General features: G+C 53.5%; 1 protein-coding gene and 1 long non-coding RNA gene across 3 annotated transcripts; one reads left to right on the top strand and one right to left on the bottom strand.

Annotated features, from left to right (window-relative positions):
- Positions 1-4,703: 4,703 nt before the first annotated feature.
- Positions 4,704-16,046, bottom strand: LOC119059089 (uncharacterized). Of its 2 annotated transcripts, XR_008392997.1 has the most exons (3): positions 15,568-15,857; positions 10,041-10,421; positions 4,704-6,868 (listed from the first exon to the last, which is right to left on the bottom strand). It is a non-coding gene; the product is annotated as an uncharacterized LOC119059089 (long non-coding RNA). The 2 variants fall into 2 exon arrangements; XR_005084364.2 differs by lacking the exon at positions 4,704-6,868 and having other exon boundaries at positions 10,078-10,421; positions 15,568-16,046.
- A 2,677-nt stretch (positions 16,047-18,723) lies between these two features.
- Positions 18,724-24,112, top strand: ZFP36L1 (ZFP36 ring finger protein like 1). The gene is made up of 2 exons (XM_037158644.2): positions 18,724-18,936; positions 21,312-24,112. Exons 1-2 carry the CDS (start codon positions 18,880-18,882, stop codon positions 22,269-22,271), a joined length of 1,017 nt encoding a protein of 338 aa, XP_037014539.1. The 5' UTR covers positions 18,724-18,879; the 3' UTR covers positions 22,272-24,112.
- The last annotated feature ends 997 nt before the right edge of the window (positions 24,113-25,109 follow it).

Below are 25,109 nucleotides of genomic sequence, written 5' to 3'. Positions count from 1 at the left end.
AAAGGACAGTCAGAGACAAGCACAGCCACATCTTCAAATGTAGCAGCCCACATCCAACCAGGGGCCAGCCCAGGATATGGACGCTGGGCCATGTCCAGGGACCCCACGCAGGGCCCACAAGTGCTATTTGGTAGGCTGGCCACTGGAGGGCAGTGTGACCACGTCCATGGAGCCTGTGTGAAGGCTTCAGGTGGAGCAGCCTTGGGAGGCCTGCATGGAAGACCAGCTGATGGGGGTGCCTCAGCCAGGGGGATCTGGTCCCAGACAGCAGCCTCGGCTCTGGCCCACTGGGCTCAGATGTTGTATACCCCCGGCCCTAGTGTCTCTGAGGGGCCCTTCCTGCTTCGTCCCTCCAGAACGTGGCCTCTTACTGGAGTCTGGCCCACCTCAGGCCTGGAAGGTTCTGAGGCCAGGGACTGTGGGACATCCAGGGGAGATGCCGTCAGGTCACCTGGGGCAGAGTGCCATGGAGGACAGAAGGACCTTGACTGCACCCCCAGAGGCCAAGGGCAACCTCCCATGTGACCCCCTCTGAAGTGCAAAACAAGTCGGCCATCTTCGAGGGCAGCTTAACCCTCTCCTGGCCCGAGGGCCAGCATAGGGTCTGGAGGCTCAAATGCTGTGGGAATGGGGAGGAATTTCTAAGCACTTTAAGAAAACTTTGGACCCTGGCAACTTCCCCTGGGGGTGTTGGGAAATTGAGTTCCATTAGCCATTAGGAGCCCAAGCTTTTGTAAGTGAACTGGGTTTGTTCCAGTCATCGTTCTTCCGGCCCCGCATTCAAAGGGCACAAAGTCAGAGGAAGCAAAAGTTGCTCCTGCTGGACATCAGGTGTTTGTCAGCTGCCCAGGGTCAGGCCAGCAGAGGGCTTATCCAAGGGCGGTGCTCACAACCCAAAGTGCAGCTCCTTCACAGGTCCTGCCGTCTCCAAGCCAGGGGTCAAGGACTGGCAGCCCGGAGTGGAATCTTCGTGGCCGACTCAACTTCCACCACCTCCCCACAGGACGGCTTTGACGTCCATTGGGAATGCTGTTCGGGGAGAGCCACAAGCCCTCCAGGCCATGCCGTCCTGGTGTCTTCCATCTGACCTGGTTCACACATTGATATTGTCTCTCTGCCACTTGGGTACTTTTCAGCTTCTAGAATATTCTTTCTCCTTCATATCGTCAACCCTTCAAGGCCCCACTCAAATATCAGCTCTCCTGGGAAGCCTTCCTCCCTCTCCCTTCCTTTGTTCCCAGTTGACTCTGCCTCTCTCCGTGTGCCCACCTGCAGCACCGCGAGCCTCTGTCGGGGGCCACTCCTGTTTTCTGTGCTGCCCCGAGGGCGCCGTGAGCTAGGTCTTTTGGGGCCTCACACCCGTGGGTCATTTAGGAGAGAACTGTCGCAAGAGCATCGTGAAATTGTTGAACGGGTTTGGTGCTGAAAGCTAAGTCCCTGCATATTTTGAACCGTGGGCAGAGGGACAGGTACCGGTGTTCCCTTCAGTCCTGTCGTGGAATCCTCTTGTGTTGTGCACTGGCTTTAAGTTGCTTTTAGTGTAAATATCAGGGCGCCATAGGAACCAAAACCATGGGCCCTGGCTTGACCAAGAGGACTAACCGCTGAGCCCTGCACTGGCTACTTCCTCCGTGTGGCCTTGGGTGGGCGCCCGTGACGCGGGACGGCTGCCAGCACATCAGGCCCCAAGAACCAGCCAAGGGAGGTGGGAACTGGGCTCAAGGTCTTGATTTGGGGCTGAGACCTTGCAAGGAGGCAGGAAAAAAGCAACTGCCTTGAGAGTCTCGGAGGGAAGGCGAGGCTGGGGAAGAATCCTCTTTTCCTTTGTGAGGCGGCCAAAAGTGCCCTACGGAGGACTCCAGAGAACCCCTTTCATGCCTCACCCACAGATGATTTGCTGAACGCTCATTAAGGGGAAAACAAAGAGGTGGTTTTGTTTATTTATTTAAGAGGAAAAATAAATGAGCTGTGACAAAACAATTTGAAACCAGGCCCCTCCGAGACCTGGGCTTTCACTTCCTTGATGGGAAGTAAAACAGAGAATCGAATCCCCCTCCAAATAAAAGTGAAGTTAATAATCAGACAGCTCGAGCCCTGGCCACATCCTGTGTCAGCTCCCTCCCTCCCTCGGCTCACTGTTTATAGCAGCAGAGCCTTCCTCCAGATCCAGAGTGGGCTTAACTCTTTCCTCCCCTTCTCCGCGGAGCCCAACCCTGCCGAGGCCGCGGGCTCCCTGCCTGCTGCTCTGGGGCAGGCCTGTCGGGCACAGGGCAGCCTCTGCCTGCCTCTGAGCCTCTGGCCCACACCAGGCACCTAACCCAGCTGAGATCTGAGCGACGCCCTCTGCTTGTCCTGCACAAAAACCAAAGCGAGCACAGGAGGGCTGTGCCCGGTCCCAGTTTCCCTCTCCCCCTCCAGGAAAACGCTGGGTAAACCCTTCCCGCTCCAGCCTTAGGGGGGCTCTCCTCCATGTAGCCTCCATAGCCTGGAGGTTTACCTGAGCTGCTGCATTTTGATGGAAAGAAGCAAAAATTTGGGGGGGGGGGGGGGGGCTCTTGGTCTGTGTTGAGACCAGTCTCCCATGCACGTCTCTGAGCCGCTTTCTACGAAAACTTTACACTTCCTTTAGTGCAGTTATTTCTCCCGGGACCTGTGGGGGTCGGCGGCAGCACATCCCCACTGCGTTGAGGAGGCCTTGCGGATAGTCACTGAGAATTTTCCACTTGCCAGCCACTGTCGTAAGCAACAGCTCTGCCCTATACGGCCACTGTCCTCCTCATTGTACAGAGCAGGAAACTGAGGCACAGGGGGCTAAGTACCTTGCCCACTGATACAGGGCTGGTAAATAGCAGGGCTGGGATTTGGACCCAGGCATGGTGACTCCAAAGCCTGTGCCCTTCACCCCTGTCTTCACACGGCTCTGTTCTCTGGAGCCAGGAGGCTTTCGGGAGTTTAGAATAGTCCCATGAACGCGTGTCAAGGGTCCCAAGCCCAAGGACCTCTCGAGAACATTGGCACATTGTCCTCGGGTGCCCCTCCTTCCCTCCTGTTCTTCTGTTTCTTCCTCGGGAAGAAGGTACAGAGACCGCACAGGGGTACAGTGGGCAGTGGCGGCAAGGAGAGGCTGTGGGGTGGGTTGGTATGGGACCCACCCCGTTTCTCACCTGAAGTCACAAATACCGGCTTCTGCCTGAAACTTGTCTCACGGGAAGCCACTTCCCAGTTGCCTGGGGACAAGTGGCAAAGACTTAAAAACTGGCTGTGCAGGACCCGCGCCTGGCCTTCCTCCCTCGGCGTGCCGTGGCTACTCAGATTTGTTCGTGGAAATGCGTCCGTGGCCGGGTCACCTTGCCCAGCCCTTTGGCAGGTCCCTGTGATTGGGGAGGGTGTGTTGTGCTGCCCCCTGCTGTCTGGAAACCTTCATGCAAAGGGTGCTTCTGAGAGCAGGGCCTGCTCTCGGTCTGGGTACCCGAACCCCCCTGGCTGCGTCTTTGGGGATGAGTTGATCTGCTGAAGGTCTGCTTTCTCGAAATGCATTTCACATTCCAAGCCAGGGCACCATGTGAGCAGAGCCCTGTTCTGAACAGGGGTGGCTCCTCGGCGAGGGGAGGAAGACTTCTGGGCGACACCTGGAGGGGCGGGCAGACATCCAGAAAGACACCTGCGTCAAAGCGAGCTCAGAGTACGCGAGCCTCGACTTTCCACGCAGATGTTTAAGTGCAGCATCTACGACTCAGACTGAGCGCCCAAGACCGGATGGCTCCACTGCGTTCTTCGGAGGCCAAAGGCCAGCGTTTGCCAAACCCCTCTGAAGGCTGCCCTTTCACTGGGCCGACTAGCACTAGGGTGCTCTGTGCACATCTGTCCAATCTACCCTCACCCTAGACAATGGGGGCTGGGTGATGGCCCCCATTTTCCAGTTGAGGAAAGCGAATTTGGAAAGGTTGAGCAGCTTGCCCACGCTGCTAGGGTAAAAAACAGTTCGTTGTGGTTTAAAATACATCGAAACCAATTTAAAAGTCATTTTCATTCAGTTCAAAAGCAGCACGAAGTGGACGGCAGGCCCTCCGAAGGCTTTTCCCAGCCTGAGAGGCCCCGAGGGGGAGGGGGCCGAGGCGCGGGGTGGCCGCCCGCCTGCCTGTCCTGCGGCCCTCCCAGCTCCGCGGAGGCCTCCGCACGCAGCCTCCTCTGCGGCAAGAGCACGCCTCCTCCGGAAGCGAATGCCGTGTTACCAGACCCAGTAAGACAAGAATCCCTGAGTGAAAATTCGTTTAGCATTTATGAACTGAAAACAGTTTAGTATGGAAAATTCCAAACACACACAGAAGGAGACAGAGTGGCATGATGACGCCCCCTGCGCCCATCACCAAATCACCAAGTCCTGGTCACACTGGTCCACTTCTGTCGCCATCTGCCTCCCTGACTCCCACGTAATTTTGAAGTACCGTATATTGTTGCCATGTATCATGCACACTTTTTTGCCCAAATTTTTGAGGGAAAAATAAGGACATGTATTATAAATATGTATAATAATCACATAAACCCTGGTGTAATGTGCACAAAGACCATTGGTGCGCGTTATACACGGCAAAATACAAATCCTATATATCACATCATGTCATTATCAGTATTTTGGTATGTAGCTCTTAAAAAATGGGCTCGAGAAGGAGGCTGGGATGGGAGAAATAGACAAAAAACTGTACTTGAAAAATAACTAAATAAAATTTATTTAAAAAATGGACTCGTTACACTAACCACATTTTCCTCGGTTCAGCTAAAAATTAATAATACCACTTAAATATCACCAAGATTCAGTTGGTGTTCACATTTCCAGAACACTTTAGAAACTCTTGCCTTTTCTTCTTAAGGAAAAAAGGCTCAGCTCTGAAATAAAAATTTCTCAGCATCTGGTCACGTCCTTACAACCTAGCTCCTAAAGGGCAGATTTCTGAACTGGGATAGACGCGCTCAGTTATTAAGCGTCTGCGGCCACCAAGCACTTTGTAGCTCACTCTGCGCATGCGTTGCAGCTCTCTGCTGGTTAGAGCCTGCGCGTCGTGCGAGCAGGGTCAGTGTGAGCCGAGTTTCACGGCCCGATGGACCCCCGCAAGGGTGGGGCTGCAGCCCCGTTGAGCTAATGCGGCAGGACCGCAGGGCAGCCCCCTGCGTCCTCCCACCCACGCAGACGTCCCGGCTGTGAGTGGCTGTCCTTGGCTTTCCGTTCAGCGCTCCACCCGCCAGCTGCCTGGGCCTCCTCTGGGACCTTCTGCTCTCTCTTGCTCAGGATACTTGACTCTGTTCCAGTGACTCCGTGGAACCCCACTTTGTGGGGCCTCCAACCTTCGTGGTCTTGCCAATTCACTGTTGAACATACAGCAACAGTTGACTAGGGGTGCTGTTACGGAGGGGGGCCGCTCGCATGTGCCAAGTGCTTTGCTCATCTGTCCTTACAGCAGCCCCGGGAGACCGGTATTACTGTCACTGCCATTTCACAGTGGAGAAGACTCGGGGAGGGCAGGTGAGCCCCTGGCTTGCCCAGGAAGTGGCAGGGCCAGCAATGGAGCACGGTCAGCCTGAGCGCTGGGTGCTCCCCACTGCAGCGCACGGGTCCGAAATGCTGAGGCTCGTCCGGCGAACGGCTGGGCGACTTGGCTAAGGACCAGGCACTCACCCTTTTGAGGACAAATCTTGACAAGTCGGGATGTGCAGTCACCAGGCGCTTTCTTCCTGCAATGTTCACGTCTTCCAGAACAGATATATTATGACTTATTATTATACACACCCTTATTAGGAGATTAGCTCAGCTGAATGGAATAAATTTTAGGTCATTCGGCCTCTAATTTCCTGGTTTGTCTTTTTTCATGGTTAAATAATTGTTTGAGTCATAGATTATACGGCTGAGACAGGTTCGAAGGTGAGGAAGGACGGGGAGAAACTGGGTTGAGTATCTAAGGCCACAACCTAGACGTTATCCCTCTGTACATTTGGTCACATCTCTCGGATTGTGAGAGAAGCAAAATGTGACTTAGAGAATGTACACAAGCAAGGTCAAGTCCTTAAGAAATCTTAGAGGGAGAAAGGCTGGCACGGGCACCATTCTCTTTGTCCCAGTTGACCGAAGTTCAGCCTGAGTGGCTTCCCCTTGGCTGAGCTGGGGAGGAATAGGTTTAGGTGGCTTGGAGGGGTTCAGACCCCCGTCCGTGAGGAGCCCACCGCCCCTGCTGCAGATGGCCCAAGGACGCCAGAGCTGTGTGCTAAATCAAACTCACTTGCAGTTTTACTGCCTTGGCTTCTCAATTTTGCCTTGGTTTGCTTCAGCCTTCTCCCAACCCCTGCTGCCCTGGAGAAATAGAACAGCGAGCAGAGGTGGGTTTGATTAAGTACGAAGAATGGAAAAGCCCAAGCAAAAACCGAGAAGAGAGGCATCGTGAGGCATTCTAACTCACAGAAGAACGAGGCCACAGAGGGCTGAACAAGGCCAGGCAGACAAAGAGAATGGAACCAGTCTCTAAGCGCTCAGTTTGTGGTCACTTCGCCTGGAAATTCATTAAATCGTCCAAGTTGTTTCCAAAAGCGGCACTTGCCAGGCCACCTCTGGCTGTGCATAGAGTTGCGTATGCCAGTCTTCCATGGCTCCCTGCTGTTCCGAGATGGCGTTGCTGTGGGTTCCTTTAGTCCTGGTCCTCCCTGGAAGATGCAAAGCCGATAACAGGGCTCCCTCCATCACACCTACTGCTTCCCCTGCCTGCTCTGGGGCTCCTCATGCTCAGATGCTCCCGGGAGTCTCCAGAGGGCACCTTGGTGGAAGCCGCCAGACTGGGCGACCCGAGAGGGCTTTTGCCTTGCCTCAGGAAGATCGGTCCTCACGCTGCAAAACAGTAACATTGAGTTAAGTTGGGAGGACTGTAGGAAGAGCAGGGGCAAGGTGGAAAGCGTGCTTTTCTCGAATGGTCTTTGCTCAGTGTTCAGAAGAGGCTGAAATCCACAAGGAGCAGCAGGACTGGGAACACTAATGAGCGTGGCTGGTGGAGGGGCAAAGCAGTTCTTTCAAACTCATATCTGCCTCTTTTTCATTCCCGGGCCTCTACTTTTTATTTTCCTGGTGTTGTTTGCTTTCGCATTCTTCTCCCTTTGCAGAATATTTATCACTGCCCCCTTCTCCTTTTTCATTCTCAATTCCCCTCCCCACCCTACACCGCCTCCTTAGCATACGTTTTCTTTTCTTTTGGCCTTCCGAGTTTTACATCTGGATTCCCGGATGGTTTATTTTGTCTGTTTCCCGAATCTCCCTCCTCTCCCATTTCTTATAGCCCTCCCCCCACCACCGCCCTTTTCCTTCAGCTTCAGTTCTTTCCCCTGAAGATTTCCTTGGGCCACACAGGCTTTGTTGTTGCTCATCTGTTGAAGCAGTGCTGGCAAGGAGGAGGCCACAGCCGGCAGGCAGGGCCACGGGGCAGAAGAGGACCTGGGTGTCTGAAGAGCCTCCCCCAGCCCCCGGTGTCCTTTGAAGAGGAGCTTCCTTCTGGAGAGAGGCTCCCCCTGTGAGGGTGGACATCGGCTGCCAGGCCAGGGCTGAGGGCTGGGGGCAGATGGTGTTTCGTCCACGTTGTGTGGGCCTGGGCGCCACTGCTCAGGGAAACCACAGAACCGGCCCGTCTCTGGCTGTATGGGCGGGGGATTCACCAGGTTCCTCACAGAATGGCTGGGGCTCAGGGGGGTGTACAGGCGGGGGATTCACCAGGTTCCACCCCAAAAGGCTGGGGCTCAGAGGAGGTGCACCCCTGGGCACATGTCACTTGTAGGGCTCTGTGCTCTGGGGGGGATGCCTTGCTGCACGGGGTCTGCCTCTTGGGGGAGTCTGGGGTCCTCTGCTGTCTGGCTGAAGTTGGCCTGAGCATCTGGGGCTGTCTGCTGGGGAGACACAGGCCATTTTCCAGCAGAAGGTCCCTCTGTCCAAGGCCCCCCCATGCCTGGCCAGTGGGCATTTTCAGGACACAGGGGGAATGCAAGAATGGGGCTGATGGTTGTGAGGTATCTTAAAGGCTCTTGGGGGCAACACAAACCCCACCTGCGAGAGGTCCTGAGAGTCAGCTCTGGTACTGCTAGAAGCAGGTGGCACTTCTCTATAGGCGTGATGGCAGAGAAACCCTAGAAGCTGCAGCCGCACCCCTCCTGGTCTGGAGTGGTGGGGAGGGGCGTGAGGAGTGCCCTGGCTCTGCTCCCCAGCTGTCTGAGGCGAACTGACTGGAGTCCATCTGGCTGTTGCCCCAGGCCCAGGCTTGCTTCCCACCCCGGGGTGTCAGTGCCACTGGGTGCTGGCTGAGTCCTCGGCAGGCCCGGCTGCGGGGTGAGCATCAGTGCTCTGCTGGAGCACACCTGGGTCTGCGTTGCACCCAAGAGCACCAGGCGGACGTCCATCGTGCTGCCCTCTTTTCCTGGGTGCTGCGACGGTGGTGGCCAGAGGCTTCTCTGCCAGTGCCATCAGGGGCCCCCTCGCCCTCCACACCTTGTTCTTTTGCCAGGTCCCATCCACTCCTCCTCATCCTCTTCATCAATGCACAGTGTTCTCTGCCACTTTAGAAAAATACTATTGATAATATAAAAGGCTGAGAAAAAGCTTTGCTTATACTTTATATTCTGCTTATAGTTTACTTGTTTTCTAGCCTTCCACCCTAGAGTCCAACTCTTGGAATCCAGTATTCTTTAAGACCCTAGAACCATAAGACCCAGGAGCCCCCAGGCCTCTACTCCCAGGCCCTATGGATTTGGTTTATCCCTGGTTCAAGGGTTGTCCTGGACAGGAAGACTGGTTAGGGGAGTGGTGACACATTTTTTTCTAAGCACTTCCCTCAACTTTGCAAGGAGAGCTGGGGGTAAGGACCAGGTCTCTTTGATGTAGGAATCTGGGTGGAGATTAGGGTCCCAGCTACCACTCACCCTTCCCACCTGAGGCTAACACACAGGCTGCTTCAACCTGTGGTCTCAGGGCTGCCGTTCCTGCCACCTCCCTCTGCCTGGCCTCTTCCCACGCACCACGTTGTATAAATATTTACGCCCCCGGGCTGGCAGGAATCTTTCTCCAGCTGCTTCCCTGGTCTCTGGGAGAGCTTGTTCTCTCACTGAACAGCTGCGGCAGGTCTGGTTGCCTTTGGTCAGACAAGAGCAGGCCCTGGTTTGGGGGCCTGCAATCCCTCTTCCCTCCCCCCACCCCTGCCCTGGGGTGGAGGGTGCAGTTGGCGGGAGAAACTCAGATCTAAAGAAGTCACGGGGCCATGGCAAACATCCATCCTCTCTCCTCCGCCGGCTGCCCACGTGGCGACCCTCCAAGAGCTGTCTGATCCCTGCTCTGGCTGGGGAGGTGGGTCCTGCTCCTCAAAGGAGCAGCTCCCCAGGGTGGGGTCTGCTCCAGGCCGGACTAGGGGATCCTTCCAAGGCAAACTGGCCGGGGTTAGGACAAATGGGAACTTGGTTTACTTGTGAGCACTTTATAAGTATGTGCTATTCCCCTGATGATGGTGAAGCAGATAGTTTGGAGCAAGAACCCCTCCAGAGATGCTTCATCCTGGGCCTCTCCCCAGCTCCCACAGCAGGCTCCCCCCGCCCCTCCAGCAGTCCCTGTGCAGTGCTCCTCGAGGCTGGGGCAGTGGAGAGGACAGATGCTGCTTCCCCTTTGTTCTCGGTGACCCAGGAAGCAGAAGCTTGCCAAGAAATCAAACCAGCATTTGTTGGGTTCCCATGGGCTGGGTGCTGTGTGAGGTACTTCCCCATAGTCTCATGGAATCAAATCGTTCAGGTCTCAAGAGCAGCAGATTTTGAGTTTCCTTGTGCGTCTCCTCCTCCCTGTGGGCACTTCACACAGTGTGCACAGAGCAGCCAGATCCCACACACGGAGTCCTGCCTTTCTTTGGCCCTTTCAGGCCCAGCACCTCCTACAGCCAGCCCGTGCTCACTGACCTCACCTCCCTGCCGTGGGCGCAGGCTGCCTGTGGCCACCGCCCCTCCTGTGCCTCAGTTTCCCCCATCTATGGGAAGTAACTGACCTGCGCTCCACACAGCATGCCAAATCCAGCACAAGACGAGGTTTTCAAAAAACAACACAGTGGTTTCATTTAACTCCTTTCTCTACCTAGGGGGCTGGGTGGGTGACACTGAAGACTGCTGAGGTATCGGGTATGGAGAAGGTGCGTCCAGTGCTCTGGGGATGCAGAGGAAAAGGGATACAGGGGTGGAAAGGCCTGGGTTTCACATGCAGCAACTCACGGGTCACGGAGCCGCTGCGGGTGGAGGTGTGGGACTGGGGAGGGGGGCCTGGTGGGGGCCGAGGATGAAGGCTCCCATCTCCCTGGTCCACGCTTGTGCCAGAAAACAAGCAGGTTCAATTCCAGTCTCAATTTCTCTCTCTCTTCGTACTCAGACCCGTTCTGGGAAGGGGAGAACATCTAGTGTCAACAGTGTCTTTGTGAGACCGCAGAGAAAAGCCCCCCCCCCTACCCCAGGGCTGGGTGGAGCGGACAGTGAGCCATGGGGGGCGAGGCAGGGGAGCAGTGGGCTGGATGTGGCCTTGGTGGGGGTGGAGCGCACAGGGAGAAAGGCGGGAAACCACAGCTCCAGCCAATGCAGCTGCGAGATATTCCTGTTGCCCGCCTCCCCACCCCCAAAAGGTAAAACAAAACCCAAATAAAAGCCTGACCTGGCAGATATTAATACCCCAGAGCCAGGGCTGGTGTGCAAGCGGCCGCCCCCTTCTTCCCCCTTCTGTTTCTATAAGCGGCTGAAATAAATTTAGCGAAACAACCCCACCCGTCTGAGGGCCTAAGGTTTCAGAGCAGTGGGACTCTTTGCCCCGAAAGCCCCTGTTTTTGTCTGAACTCCCTTCGGCAATGGAATGCTCTCATTCTAAAATGATTGTTTTGCTGCAGTCATCCGCTCCTCATGGACGGAGTCTTCGACACAGGACGGCGGGCTGGCAAGCCCATCTCCAGATGCTCGACAGCTTGACACGGTCAACTCCACCGGGCCACCGCCTGGTCGGATCCGCTGGAGCATTTATTGTGTGGTTATATGTTTTCTGTGATATCTGTGCAGCATGTTCAGCTAAGACTCTGTGTTGTCTGTCACACAGACTGACGATTATGGCAAAGTTACTAAGGTAGAGAATTACTTATTGATGGCCTACTGTGTGCTGGGCACTGTGCCAGGCACTGATGGAGTTGAAGTAGAGACAGCCTGCTCTGGGAGCACGCATCTCAGTGGGAAGGGAGACGTCAGAAAGTGAAATGATTACAAAACGCGACAGCCGTCAGCATACTCCATGGCGAAAGGCTGAACGCGTTCCCCCAGGAATGGGATGAGAGTAAGGGTGCACACCTTCACCCCGCCCGTTCAACACTGGGAGCCTTGAACAGGGCAATGAAAAAGGAAATATACTGCATAATATTGAAAGGAAGAAATTAAATTATTCTTGTCTTGCAGATAATGATCATCTATGTTTAAAAACAAAGCAAACATGTAAAAACAAAGCTCAAGCAATCTACCCCCAAACCTCCTTATAACTAACAGGACTAAGATGATAGAGAACAAGGACAATACACACGAATCAACTGTATTTCTATGAACTGGTACTGAGAGACTGCAAACCGAAATTAAAAAAAAATTACAGTAGTTACCCCCCAACAGAGAAGTATTAGGTACAAATCTAACAAAACATATATAACATCTGCATGCTGAAAACTAGGAGACGCTGATGAAAGAAATAAAAGAAGACCTAAATAAATGGGCATACCATGTCCATGGACTAGAAGACTCAACATTGCACAGATGCCACTGCTTCCTGAGTTGATCTACAGACTTAATGCAGTTCCAATAAAAAAATATATATATATATTTTTTGTAGAGACAGACAAGGTGGTTCTGAAATTTATATGAAAAGGCAACAGAACTAGGATGGTTAAGCCAATTTTGAAAATTGAGAATAAAGCCAGAGGAATTACAACACCTAATTTTAAGACTTACTTTAAACCTATAATGATCAAGACAGGGTGGCACTGGCAAAGGAACAGACACACAGATCGATGGGACAAAATAAAGAGACCTGTTCCAATACGCCAACTGATTTTGGGACAGATGCGAACACAAGTCAATAGGAAAATGATAGTCATTTCAACAAACAGTGATGGGATTGGATGTCTATAAGCAAAAAAATGAAGGTGGTCTCCTCAACCTAAATCTCGTATTTTACATAAAAACTAACTTCAAATGGACCATAGATACACATGTAAAATATAAACTGTGAAACTTTTAGAAGAAAACAGACAATCTTGACCTAGGGTTAGGCAAAGAGTCTTTAGATGTGACACAGAAGGCGTGATGCGGAGTAGATAAAACCGGTACGTTATACTTCATCAAAATTAAAAACTTTTGCTCTGTCAACATTCTTCGTTGGGAGAATGAAAAGATAAGGTACAAACTGGAAAAAAATGTTTGCAAATCACATTTTGACAAAGCAACAGTATCTAGAGTATATAAAGAACTCTTAAAGCTCAACAGTAAGAAGACAAACAAGCAATTTAAAAATGGGCAAAAGACTTGAACAGACATTTCGCCAAAGGACATACAGAAAGCAAATGAGCATTTCGAAAGATGTCCAACATCATTATGCCTTAGAAAAATGCAAATTAAAACGAGATACCACTACACATCTATTAGAATGACTAAAATAAAAAATACAATTATAAGTGTAGGTGAGGAAGCAGAGCAACTGGAAAGTCTCAGATATTGCTTTTGGAGACGCAAAATGTTATATCCACTCTCGAACATGACCTGGCAGTTGTCTACACATTTCACTATACTCTACCATATGACCCAGCAATCCCACTCCAATGTGTAATCAATCCCCATTGGGATAGTGGCAATCCCAAACCCACTAAATAACTATTTCATTATTTATTATTAAAGAAAGCATCCCCTTTATTTAACTAGGAGATAAATAGATAATCTCCTAGTTGTTTACCCTAGAGAAATAAAAATTTAGGTTCACACAAAAATCGGGATACAAATGTTTCCTGCAGCTCTATTGACAATGGCCCCAAACGGAAAATTATCCAATGCCTTCCAACAGATAAACGGACAAAACACCAGTGGTACACAGGTACAGTGAAACATTATTTTTCAATTAAAAGGAATGTGCTATCAACACAGGCAACAGCGTGGGTATATCCCAAAGGCATTAGGCTGTGTGAAGTCACACAGACTGCAGACCCCACTTACACAACACTCAGAAGGCAGACGTGCAGCATAGAAAACAGATGGGTGGCTGACAGAAGAAGAGACCAGGTGACATGGCTACAGAGGGTGGACGGAACTACTCTGTCTCTGGTCGGGTGGTGGTCGTGTGGATCTATCAACGTGGTAACATTGGTAGAACTCAACTGACCAAATAAAGGTCCATTTTACTGCATGTTAAATCAAAAGGTCCACGTTTACAGGAATGAATGTCTATTCGCAAACTGAACTAACTACTTGGAAGGAAATAAACATTCTGTGAGGGCAGAAGAGAGAAAGCAGGCGCCTTTGCCTTGATGGTGGGAGTGGGGAACCAAGAACAGTTGAGGAAATAATGCTTGAGCTGGGTTCTAAAGGATGACTGGGAATTGATTTTGGTCAAAGGAAGGTCAATTCAGATAGAAGAAACCCTGTGTGTCATAGCCCTGGGGCGGGAGGAAGGATGGCTCATTGTCACCAGAAAGTGACTGGAGCCTCGGGAATGGTACCCTGAGGGGTGGGCGAGGCAGTGGTCGGGGACAGGAGGCTGCAATAGTGGAGTTGATCTGGTTGGGCTAAGAGTTAGGTTCTTATTCGAGCAGGGATGGCTAGCCAAGGGTTTTCAGCAGTTGCAACTCGAGATCAGATCTGGGTTTTGAAAAAGGTCACTTGGACTGCCCCATGGAGAAAGGTTTGAGGGGGGGTGGGGATGGAGCCTAACTACGCATGCGGAGAGCTTGGAATTGGGGGGAAGTGCTAAAATAGAGTTTCTCAATCTTGCTACTACTGACGTTTTGGACCAGAAAAATCTTTTTGTTATGGGGACTGCCCTGTGCCTTGCAGGATGTTTAGCAGCACCCCAGCCTCTGCCCTCTAAATGCCAGTAGTCCTGACCTTTCCCTCTCCAGCTGTGACAACCAAAAACTTCTCTAGATGTTGCCGAGCATCCCTTGGGAGGCAAAGTCACCCCTGGTTGAGAACTGCCGCTCTAAAGTAACTGAATCTAGTGTTTCTGGCTTTGTAAAAGAATTATCTGAAGAGTTTAGAAAATACAAATGCTGGGCCTTGCCCCGAGACCAACTGCAGCAGAATCTTTCAAGGTGGAGTGAGACAGGGCACATGTTTATGTGTTCAAGAGCTCTCCAGGTAATTCTACTCAGAGTGGTGTTTGAACGCCACCACCTGTCCAGTCCAACACTCTCCATGTCTCCAGGTCAGAACAGTGGAGCCCAGAGGACAGAATGGTTCGCTGAGCCAGACAGAGCAGCTCTAGAATCCAAGATTCCTGACTCTGAGGCCAGTGCTCACTCATTAGACCCTGCAGCTAGGGTCCTCTCTTTTTTCCAGGCCTCAGGGCCTGCCTTACCCAGGGATGGGGGTGGGATCAGAAAGTGACACAGATGTCAGTTGGTCATTTCATGGACAAAATCCTGAAGAATCCTTTTGCGGAATGAAGACTCCCCAGAATTTTGGTGGGGTCATGAGGCCCCAAGAATGGTTTGGTTTACATACTATGGCTAGGCACAGTAAAGATTTCAGCTAGACCTGACACTAGGTACTTTACTGGCCAATTTTAGCCTATTATTTTCCCTGTTTCGGAGATGAGGAAAACAGAAGCTTTGGTTAGTGTCTTGAAAAGTCACAAAGCCAAGGTTTGGATTCAGAATGGCCCAATTTTTAAGATTTTATTTATTCATTTTTAGAGAGAAGGGAAAGGAGGAAGAAAGAGAGGGAGAGAAACATCAATGTGTGGTTGCCCCTGGTGACCCCAGACATGTGCCCTGACTGGGAATCCACTGGGCACCCCTTTGCAGGTCAGTATTCAATCCACTGAGCTACACCAGCCAGGCCAGGGCTTTGACACACAGAATCTTAAACCTCAGAGTTTGAGTCACTAGCAGAAAAGTTACTAAAATGCAGATTTCTGGCCCCGCCCCCAAAATCTGACTCACTAGGCCTGGGTCCAACCTGAGGAATCTGCATTCCACAAACACCAAAATTAAATCGAAACCAGGCACCTCTCTGGCAGCACTGCCCCCCCCCCCGCCCCCTTTCTAATCCAGGGATTCTGAGGCTGTCCCAGGGTTTCAGGCCGAGGGGGCGGCGGGGGGGGGCAATCCGAGGAATTTGGGGGATTTTGCGAATGACCTGAACTGAAGCCGGGGAGGAACTGTAACATCGCAGGGATCCGCGACGGCAGATCCTAAGCTGCAGCCGGGGCCGGCGTGGGACTCCGCGGGGGGAGCGCCCGGAAAGCGCCGGGCGACCAGGCCTTGCGGTCCAGGGCCCAGCGCCCCACACTCTCACCTGCCTCGAGGTGCGCCCCGGGTCCAGGTGGTCAACGAATATATCCGGCGCGTTTCCCTAATTCCGAGGACTTTCACTTTCCCCCTTTTGCAACACCTAATACCCCGAAGCCAAAAACACCGGGCTGGGCCCACTCCGCGAGGAGCCCGGCCCCGAGCGCGCAGCGAGCACCCGGAAGCCGAGCCGGGCCGGAGGGCCTGGCCCGCCGCCGCCCTCCCCGCTCGGAAGCGGCGGCGCAGGTGACGGGGCGGCCTCTGCGCGCGGCGCGGGGAGGGACCCGGGGGGCGGGCCGCCCAGCGCCCGGGGTGGGGAGGGCCGCGCAGGCCTCCCGTCGGGCTTCTTGCCCGGGTCGCGGCTCGCCGCGGCTCCGCCACCCTCGGGCACCTGCGGGGCACGTCTCGGCGGGGACGGGCCGGCTCAGGCCCCGATGCCCCCGGCCCTCCCCGGCCCTGCTGGACGCTGCTCCCCGCGCGCCCGGCGTGGACGCCGGGTCAGCGAAGGGTTAAGGAGGCTCGCTCCCTCCCCTCGGCTCCCTCACCCTTGGAAAGTCCCCGAAATGACGTTTGAACCCGACAATTAAAAAAAGGGTTTAATTATAGAGGCCGACTCTGAGAGCTGGAACAAACCCGGTCGGTCCGCGGGGCCGGTAAACAACTCCGGGGCGAGCGGGCCAGGCTGGCCGCCGCCCCGCGGAGCCCGCGTCCCGGGAGAGGGGGAGGGGAGCGCCTTCTGGGAGTTGGAAAAGCGCAGGAAATTCGAGGAATCGCGTTCTCTCTGGAGGGCGGGTGGCGGGGTAGGCTTTTTTAACTAGCCCGGGGCGCCGAGGCCGCAAGCTGGTGCTCCGGCCGGTCCCGCAGCCGCGGGGAAAAGCGCCGCCCCCCGGGAGAGGGGGAGCAGTGGGTGCGGGCCCGGCCCTGGGCGGGGAGGAAGATTGCGCCCGCCTCGGGTCCCCTCACCCCTGCTTCTCCACCTCTCCCCTCCCCCCAGCAGTTTCTTGAACCCTCCAGAGTTAGAGCAATGGGCCCTTTTGCGGGGGGCTGGGAAATGAAAACCCGAAATAGCTTCACATCAGGACGCAGACTAACCCTGTGGTTTTAACGCGCGCCCTACTCTGCGCTGAAATCTGGAACTCATTACCTCATCGCCAAGAAACTGCGCGAAACCGCCTCCCACCCCCACCCCACCTCGGAGCTGGGGAGAGGGGCGAGCAAACATTCCTTTAAGAAAGAAACCTACATTTGATTGATTGAAATTAAGGTGGATGGAAGTTATTTCCCTTTCTGGCGCTTGCCAGATTTCAAGAAAAGCTGCAAAAGGGGAGCAAAGGGAGGGAAGCAACAGGCGGCCGGACAGCCGCAGAAGAAAAAGCAGGGGGCGGCAGCCGGGTGGAAAACGGGGCGATCAATTTAAGTCGAAGAAGACGGACAAATGAAAGCAGACCGCGCTGGGGATCCCGTCGGTTTGTCGCTGCAGCACAAGCTGTGTGTTTCGCAGAGATGAAAAACCAGTTCCTAGAACAGTTGTGATTGAAAGTTTTGCCTGGGTGATTGAAAGTTTTGCCTGGGTTTGCCCGGAGGCTGACGAGTAAATAAGAAATGCAGTAAAATGTGAGTGTGCGCGCGCGCGTGTGTGTGTGTGTGCGCGTGTGTGGCGCTAGTGGTGGCGAGAGTGCGACTCCGGCGCTCTGCTTGGCCCGCCCTGTCCTTTCCAAAGAAACGTGCTCATAATGGGGTGACCTAATTACATCGCAATGGAACCCGCTCTTAGCCACTCCGCGTACGGGGTTTCATAACAGACCCGGCGGCCTCCAGTGCTGGGAAGAAACGTGCGAGGGCTGTGCAGGCGGCCGGGCACGCGGGGGAATTGGAAAAACGCAGCCCTGCGGTTTCCGCCGGGGCCCTAGTCTCGGCACAGCCGAGAACGCGCGGGGGCGGGTGGGGAACACGTTAGCAACTTTTTATTTGGGTGAGTGGAGGGGCATCCGAATATAGCAGTAAATAAATACAGTTTACAGTGTTGAAAGGAGTAACAATCTATCCGAGGCCTTTCGGTTTCGGGGATCCCATGCCCCCCCCCCATCCCGCCCAAACAGCGCAGCGTGACAAGCCATATGTTCCGTTCCTGAGGGGGCGGGGGAGGAACAACAAGTTAAGTGTCGCCTCCCCCACCTCTTTGCCTTCGTTCTTGTCAAAGTAACTTTTTTCATTGTTCAAGCGTCTAGGCGTGTGTGCATGCGTCTGTTTCGGCGCGGCCCCGGTTCAGAGCGCGCGTGGAAAGTTGTGTTGCTGGGTGGGTTTTGGCGGGGCGGGGGGGGGGCGGAGGAGAGGGCGTTCATGAGGATTTAGGTTTACTTTATAAAGAAGTTTAAAGACTGGGTGCACGAAATAAATAGAACTCCCAAACCTGTTAACACAAACAATCCACCCGGGCGGTGGTCGTTTTCACCACCCCCGGCCTTCCCCACCTCCCCAGCCCCACTCCCGCCAGCTGGAGAAAAAAAGCAAAACAAAACAAAAAAGCAAACGTGGAGCCCTAGAGTGGGAGGCCTTGTGTGTCCCAAACTCCCCAATTTCCAATCTCCTCGCTCTGCCGGGTTTGCGGGGGGGAGCCGAGAGCCGACGACCACTCGGAAAGAGCAAGTCGTGGCAGAGGAAGCCTCGGAAGGCGCTGGGAGAAGTTTGAAGAAAGATCCGCTCAAGATGGAAACGGCAGCGGGGCTCAGGGCAGGCTCCGGCTCCCGCTCGCAAGAAGAGAAAGTTGAGCCCGCCTTCCTGGCCGACAAAAAAACAACAGGACAACAAGGACCCCGAAGAGGGTGGAATGAGTGATGTTGCAGGACCCAGATCGCCGGCTGACAAAGGAGAGGAGCGCGGCCGGGGAGAAGGGCGCCGGCTAGCGAAGCGGGCGCACTGCAAACTTTTCCTCTTTAAGAAAAAAAAAAAGTTGAGCGCGGCTGGGAGGTTTTTTTTTTTTTCCCCTCGCCTACTTTTCACGTTTCCCCTCCCCCTTCTTCTTTTTGAAAGTTCCCCCCCCCCCCCCCCCCCCGAGTTTGACCGCATGGCTGATTCAACTTCAGTGTCAATCAACTTTTTTTTCCTCCTCTTCCTTATTTAAATAAGTTTAAACTCCTCCTCTCCTGATCTGCTATAAATCGGTCTTCGCGCGCCGCAGCCGGGGAGAGTCAGAAAGGCGAGGGGCCCCGGGAGCAGGCCGGTGGGACTCCTGACCGCAGAGCCGGAGGCTGCGCCTTGCCCGCACCGGGACCTTCGCGCACACGCCAGATCCTCGCCCTGCCCCGTGCGAGCGCCCACGATGACCACCACCCTCGTGTCTGCCACCATCTTCGACTTGAGCGAAGTTTTATGCAAGGTAAATTGGGGCGGAGCGTTTGCTTTTCAAAGGTTTTCCCTTTTCCCTTAAAAAGAGAACCCCCAAAAGTTTATGTCCGGGGAAGCAGAGGGAAAGGGAGGACGCTCGGGTAGTTTTTCAGTTTCCGCCGCGGTCCCCCCTCCTCCCCAGTTTGAAGGAATTTGGCCCTCTCCGCCCCACCGGTTGAGTTCCAACAGCCCCTGCTCGCGGGCTGCATGGGAATGTAGCCCGGAGACCGGAGTGTTCGGAGGTGAAGTTCGTGTGGCGGGGCTCCCCGAGGGGCGCCAGGCGCCGGCTTGGATCGGGGCGCTCGGGGTGATCACGTGCTGCTTGAGCCCAGTTTCGCGAGTGCGCTCGGTTTCCCGGTGTGTGCTCGGGGCATCGCCGCCGTCGGGGGGTTCGAGTCTAGTTGGGCGCATTGCCGGCGGGTGCGGTTGGGAAGAGGCTCCCTTGGTGAAGTGAGTCTCCGGACGTTTTCCTTGGAGATTCTCCTGTTTTGAAGGGGCTGGAATCTGCGGGGGGGAAAAAAAATAGGCCAAGAGCTGTCATTCAAAAGGATGTTGCAAAATTGCAGTGGGGCTTCAGTTGTCCCCGGCTCGGCCAGGGTTCCTCCTGGGATAGGCGGGCGTGCTGCGAACTTTGGGGGTGAACGCGGGACTTAGGTGGACCCGTTTGCTTGTTTTCTGGGGCACTGCGGCTCTCAGCCATGGAGGGTGTGGGGGACAGGATAACAAATGCCGGTGTGAATTCGGGGGTCTTCGCGAGGAAGGATTTAATGGGGGCGTCCTTAAGCCGTGTAGCTTGCCAGCCAGTGTGAGAAAAAGCAAGTTTTAAGCTCGGAATGTTCAAGGAGGGCGATGTAAGTGGACCCAGGGAAACAAGTCCATGGGCGTTAATTTTTCTCTTCGCTACCTCTCCCCAGTTTTCTTCCTAAAGGAATAGGGAAGCTGCTAGGCAACTTTTAATTGCTGAAGTATTTTTGCCTTCTTTTAAACACGTTGGGTCATGTTGCTCTCTTTCCCCAGCTTGCTTCTCCAGTCGGCGCAGCTGCCAGGGCCCCAGGGCTGCGGGGTTGGGGTGCAGGGACGCCGAGGAGCTGAAGAGAAACATCAAAACTTGGGAATCTCAGCTTCTTTCCCTCCCGGCGCGTTCGTTCCCAAACTCCAGTTGCCCTGGCGGCTACCTGAGTTCTCCCCGCACTTCTTCCTTCTCTTCCCAGCTCTCTGGCTCTTTGATCTATTTCTTTTTCTCTTGCCCCCTCCCCCCACAGGACTTTTTAAATGAACCTCATTGTTGGGAACCGGCTCTCGACTTGGTTCCTGTAATCCGCTCTCCGTGGGGTGGTTGCTGTTACAGATTCCCGATCCCCCGCAGCTGATCCTAAGGGACCAACTTTAGAATTTGTACAATGACACCCACATGGGCTGGGAGCCAGCTCCTCCCCCAGCACCCCTTCCAAATCTTGGGTACAGTTTGAGCTGGTGACCGGGGTCCCATTGGAACAGAAACCTGCCTGTGGTGGCTTGGCCCCCACCGCCCAAACCCATTATTGACCGGCAGACGGGTGGGGGATTTGGTGCTTTCTTTTTCCTTCCCACCTGCAGCTTTGCGTTAAAGATTAAACACTGGTGCTCTTATTCCACCCTGCTCTTGGAGCCAGAAGACTAACTGCAAAGGCATCTTCCCAGTGGAGGGGAGTGGGGTGGGCGGGAGGGGGGTGTTGGGGGGAGAGCTGTGGAAGGCACCTCTTTCCGGAGCAGGGGGATGAGTTTTACTTTCAGGAATCGCATCTCTCCCCCTGCCTAACCCCAGGCAGGGACAGGGGATTTCTCTTCCATCCCCCTGCTACTCCCTGCCGACTGCCCCCCCCCATCCTCCCAGCAAGATAAAGGCCAAGGCAGTCTGGAAACCTGTTGCCAAAGGGAGGGAGCACTTATGAAGGAGGAAGGGAAGAGTCTTGGGCCAGGTTTGGGGGTGGTCATCTAAGCAGGGACTGGTCAAAGGGAGCTGGAGCTTATGGACTCCTCCAGTTACCTGTTTGTTAGGGTGAGGGGCAATCGAGAGACGTCTGCGTAATGTGAGATGTTTTGAGCTGATGAATCTATTTGGGAAGTAAAGATGTTGGGTTTTGTGGGTATAAGTGGTAGCTTTGGGGGCAGGATGTGGAGGGCTTTTTTTTCTTTTTTAATGCAGGGGGCCAAAGTAAACCAGGTGGCCCCTCTGGGAGGGGAGGGGCGTTGCCAGGGCCTGGGCTGGGTGGTTCCTCAGAGGTGAGCGCCTCTGATTGTAGGGGGCTGCCCTCAGTGCTGCTGTCTCTGGGCCTGGTGCATGGCCCTGTCACTAACCCTCCCCTCTCTCCTCTCTCTTTCCTCCAGGGCAACAAGATGCTCAACTATAATACTCCCAGTACAGGGGGCTGCCTGCTGGACAGGAAGGCGGTGGGCACCCCCACTGGGGGGGGCTTCCCCCGGAGGCACTCTGTCACGCTGCCCAGCTCCAAGTTCCACCAGAACCAGCTCCTCGGCAGCCTTAAGGGTGAGCCAGCCCCAGCTCTGAGCTCTCGGGATAGCCGCTTCCGAGACCGCTCTTTCTCAGAAGGGGGCGAGCGGCTGCTGCCCGCCCAGAAGCAGCCCGGGAGCGGCCAGGTCAATTCCAGCCGCTACAAGACGGAGCTGTGCCGCCCCTTCGAGGAGAATGGCGCCTGTAAGTACGGGGACAAGTGCCAGTTCGCACACGGCATCCATGAGCTTCGAAGCCTGACCCGCCATCCCAAGTACAAGACAGAGCTGTGCCGCACCTTCCACACCATCGGCTTCTGCCCGTACGGGCCCCGCTGCCACTTCATCCACAACGCCGAGGAGCGCCGCGCCCTGGCCGGGCCCCGGGACCTCTCCGCCGACCGTCCGCGTCTCCAGCATAGCTTTAGCTTTGCTGGGTTTCCCAGTGCCGCTGCCACCGCCGCTGCCACAGGGCTGCTGGACAGCCCCACGTCCATCACCCCGCCCCCCATCCTGAGCGCCGATGACCTCCTGGGCTCGCCCACCCTGCCCGATAGCACCAATAACCCGTTTGCCTTCTCCAGCCAGGAGCTGGCGAGCCTCTTTGCCCCCAGCATGGGGCTGCCCGGGGGTGGCTCTCCCACCACCTTCCTTTTCCGGCCCATGTCTGAGTCCCCTCACATGTTCGACTCTCCCCCTAGCCCTCAGGATTCTCTCTCGGACCAGGAGGGCTACCTGAGCAGCTCCAGCAGCAGCCACAGTGGCTCAGACTCCCCCACCTTGGACAACTCAAGACGCCTGCCCATTTTCAGCAGACTTTCCATCTCAGATGACTAAGCCAGGGTAGGGAGGGACCCCTGCCCGCTCCACCGCCCCCCATACCCGCACCCCTACCCTCCTCTCCCTGACCTCCCCTACAGCCCCGACATTAACAAGGTTAAGCTCAACCCCTTTCCCCTAGAACCTTGGAATGCTTCCCACTCTACCCCGTTAACCCTCTAACATAAGGACAAGTCAGTTTGTCAGTAGCTTCCTCTGGTTTGAACGCCCCTCCCTTGATTTTATAGCCCACTTACCATGCATAACAGACAAGTACCATATTTGTCAGTAGATGCCTTTTCCCCCCTGGCTTAAGCCTTAAGTGCCAAATCACAAAAGAAAAAGCAGTAACAGTTTACAGAAGCAACTTAGTGCCTTGTAACCTAACTTTGTCACTGTGACTACATTACCTCTTCAGCGCCAGAGGGCACCCGTGGGCCTACCAGAGCCTGTGCCCATGGGGGGGGGGGGCCCAGACCAGCAGCTCCCTCCACTGGCGACACAACTGCACCTTTCCTCAGTTCAGTCTCCCACACACGTCCTCCCTCCCCAGCGAACCCGCCCCACACCCCTGGGAGAGTTGTTGCCAGACTTGGGTTTTTGGGAAAACCTATCTAGACGTTCAAAACCTTTCGCTTCCCGGCCTGAACCTTTGTTGACTAATCTTGCCTGGGTTCTAGTAGGTCTACAGGAAGGAAGAGCGGAAAAAAAGTGGATGAAGATTGTGACAGAAGTGGGACTTTGTGATTTAATTTTTTTCTTTTTCTTTTTTGTTTTTAAGTGGGGAGGAAGGGGAAGCTAAGCTAGATGGACTATGAGAGACTTGATTTTGGTGCTAAAGTTCCCCAGTTCATATGTGACATCTTTTTAAAAAATGACAAAAAAAAAAAGAGAGAAAAGCTAAAAAAAAAAAAAGTAAGGGGTAAGAGTTCATGGTATTCATTCCACATACAATATCTGTGTAAAACGATTTCCCGTAGAAGTAGCTTTAATGGTTTCGCTCTAGAATACCGTAGGTCTCCCCTTAGAGCTCTCACGCCATGCTTTTTTCCCTGGGTTTTTAACTTCATATAACTTTCAGAAATTGGAGAGCAAAAATTTTGCTTGTCACTGCACATCAATATAAAAAAGCTTATTTAACTTATCAAAACGTATTTATTGCCAAACTATGCTTTTTTTTTGTTAATTTTGTTCATATTTATCGGGATGACAAATCCATAGAATATATTCTTTTATGTTAAATTATGATCTTCATATTAATCTTAAAATTTTGTGACGTGTCTTTTTCCCTTTTTTCCACAGTTTTAATATATTATTCTTCAACGACATTTTTGTAACTTTACACTTTTTTTGGTTATTTTATTTTAAAAAAATGAAAAATTAATTTAAAAAAATGCAAAAAACTGTTGGATTATTTATTTTAGAAATCTCCCCCCTTTGTGTTGGACTGCAAATTGAGTTCCTTTCTCTTACGGCCTTTCACAACTAGGACTGAGAATGTATGTACAAGTTCTGCGACAGTACAGAAGGAGAACAGCTTTCTGTGTATAGCTTCTAAAAGGGGAAAAAAGAGAAACCCTTTGACTTCCACGTGCCCATCTCAAGACATTCCGACCGCAGATCTGAGGTTCTGGATTCCAGGTTTAGCGTTCCCCAGTGCTGAGGCCAACAGAACTGGCACACACACATTAAGATGAATGTAATTATTATTCCTCTTGCTGGTCACTACCGTCGCTTTCTATTTCTCTTTCTTTGTGTGAATTTATTTAAAAGAAGAAAAAAAAAACTTTTTGTAACGACTATTTGCAGTTTAAAAAATCAATAAACCCCGTTTTTGTTTTGTTTTTTTTCAAGAAGTACTGATGGTGAAGCTGGTTTTACTTGGTTTGGGTTCTGCTTTGTAGGTTTGTCTCCTGTATAGCAGGGAAGCCAGTGGCTGGCTGGCTAGCTCGCTCCCTTGGTGGATGCTGGAAGTCTGCTGAGCTCAGGGAGGGCGGGGTGGAGGTTTATTGCAAAAGAGGCCCTACTCCTCTGGAGTACCTGCCTGGTGTGCTGGTGGTTGACCAGGGGCCAGCCTTACCCACCTGTGTGAAGTCGGGTTCTTCAGGGCCCCTGAGGCACAGCGGCTTCTCTGCATAGCCTGGGGATGGTGTTGGGGTTTCAAAATGTGGATGGGGGGACCTAGCACATGGCACACCAGCAAACTTGGGTTTGGATGAGTGATGTGTCTACTTCCAGCCTCACGATCCCACAGGAAGTTGACCTGAAGGCTTATCCTCGAACTACTGGGAGTGAATATGAAGTATTACAGGCTCGGAGAGGTGCACCTAGGGTGGTGAGGGGTCAGTCACAGACCTTGGGGATAGGGGCGGTTTCACCTCGATATGACTTGTGCTTATGCATTGGGAGGGGGCTGTTCAGGGGAAGTGGGTATTGAAAAGGCCAGCATAACAGGAAGTTGTCTTTAGGTCCCACTCCCGTAGTCTGTGATACCCCAATGCCAGGCAGAGTGGGGAAACTGTCACTGGGAATGGTGATGTCTCCTTGGCTAGAAGCAACAGAGACAAGGCCAGATGCCTGCAGAGAGCAGATGTTTTGCTTGCCAGAGAGGATGGATTTTTCCGAAAACCCCAAGTCTGGTTCTTGAGGATTTCTCTTTGGGGAGGTGGAGATACACTATTTGAGGCTCGGCTGCCTTTGGTTCCTTGCATTCAGTAGGTTTTAGGGGGTAAGCTGAATTTCCAGCTTGACTTCACCCTGCCAAAGGCAGGTAGGTCTGCAGAAGACATTGGCTGGGTGGGTCGGGGCTGTCCTTGAGTCTGGGGAAGGCCTACCTTATGCATCCTGCCAACTCTT

The sequence above is a fragment of the Artibeus jamaicensis genome, unplaced genomic scaffold (assembly GCF_021234435.1).
Source record: "Artibeus jamaicensis isolate MK-2021 breed Jamaican fruit bat unplaced genomic scaffold, CSHL_Jam_final contig_851, whole genome shotgun sequence".
Lineage (NCBI taxonomy): Eukaryota > Metazoa > Chordata > Mammalia > Chiroptera > Phyllostomidae > Artibeus > Artibeus jamaicensis.
Note: the sequence above shows the minus strand (reverse complement) of the source record. Positions and strands in the feature narration are given on the sequence as shown.

Coding starts and splice junctions, on each gene's coding strand:
- ZFP36L1 (XM_037158644.2), top strand. CDS start 18,880: ATGACCACCACCCTCGTGTCTGCCACCATCTTCGACTTGAGCGAAGTT. Junction 18,937..21,311: donor TGAGCGAAGTTTTATGCAAG/GTAAATTGGGGC, acceptor TCTTTCCTCCAG/GGCAACAAGATGCTCAACTA.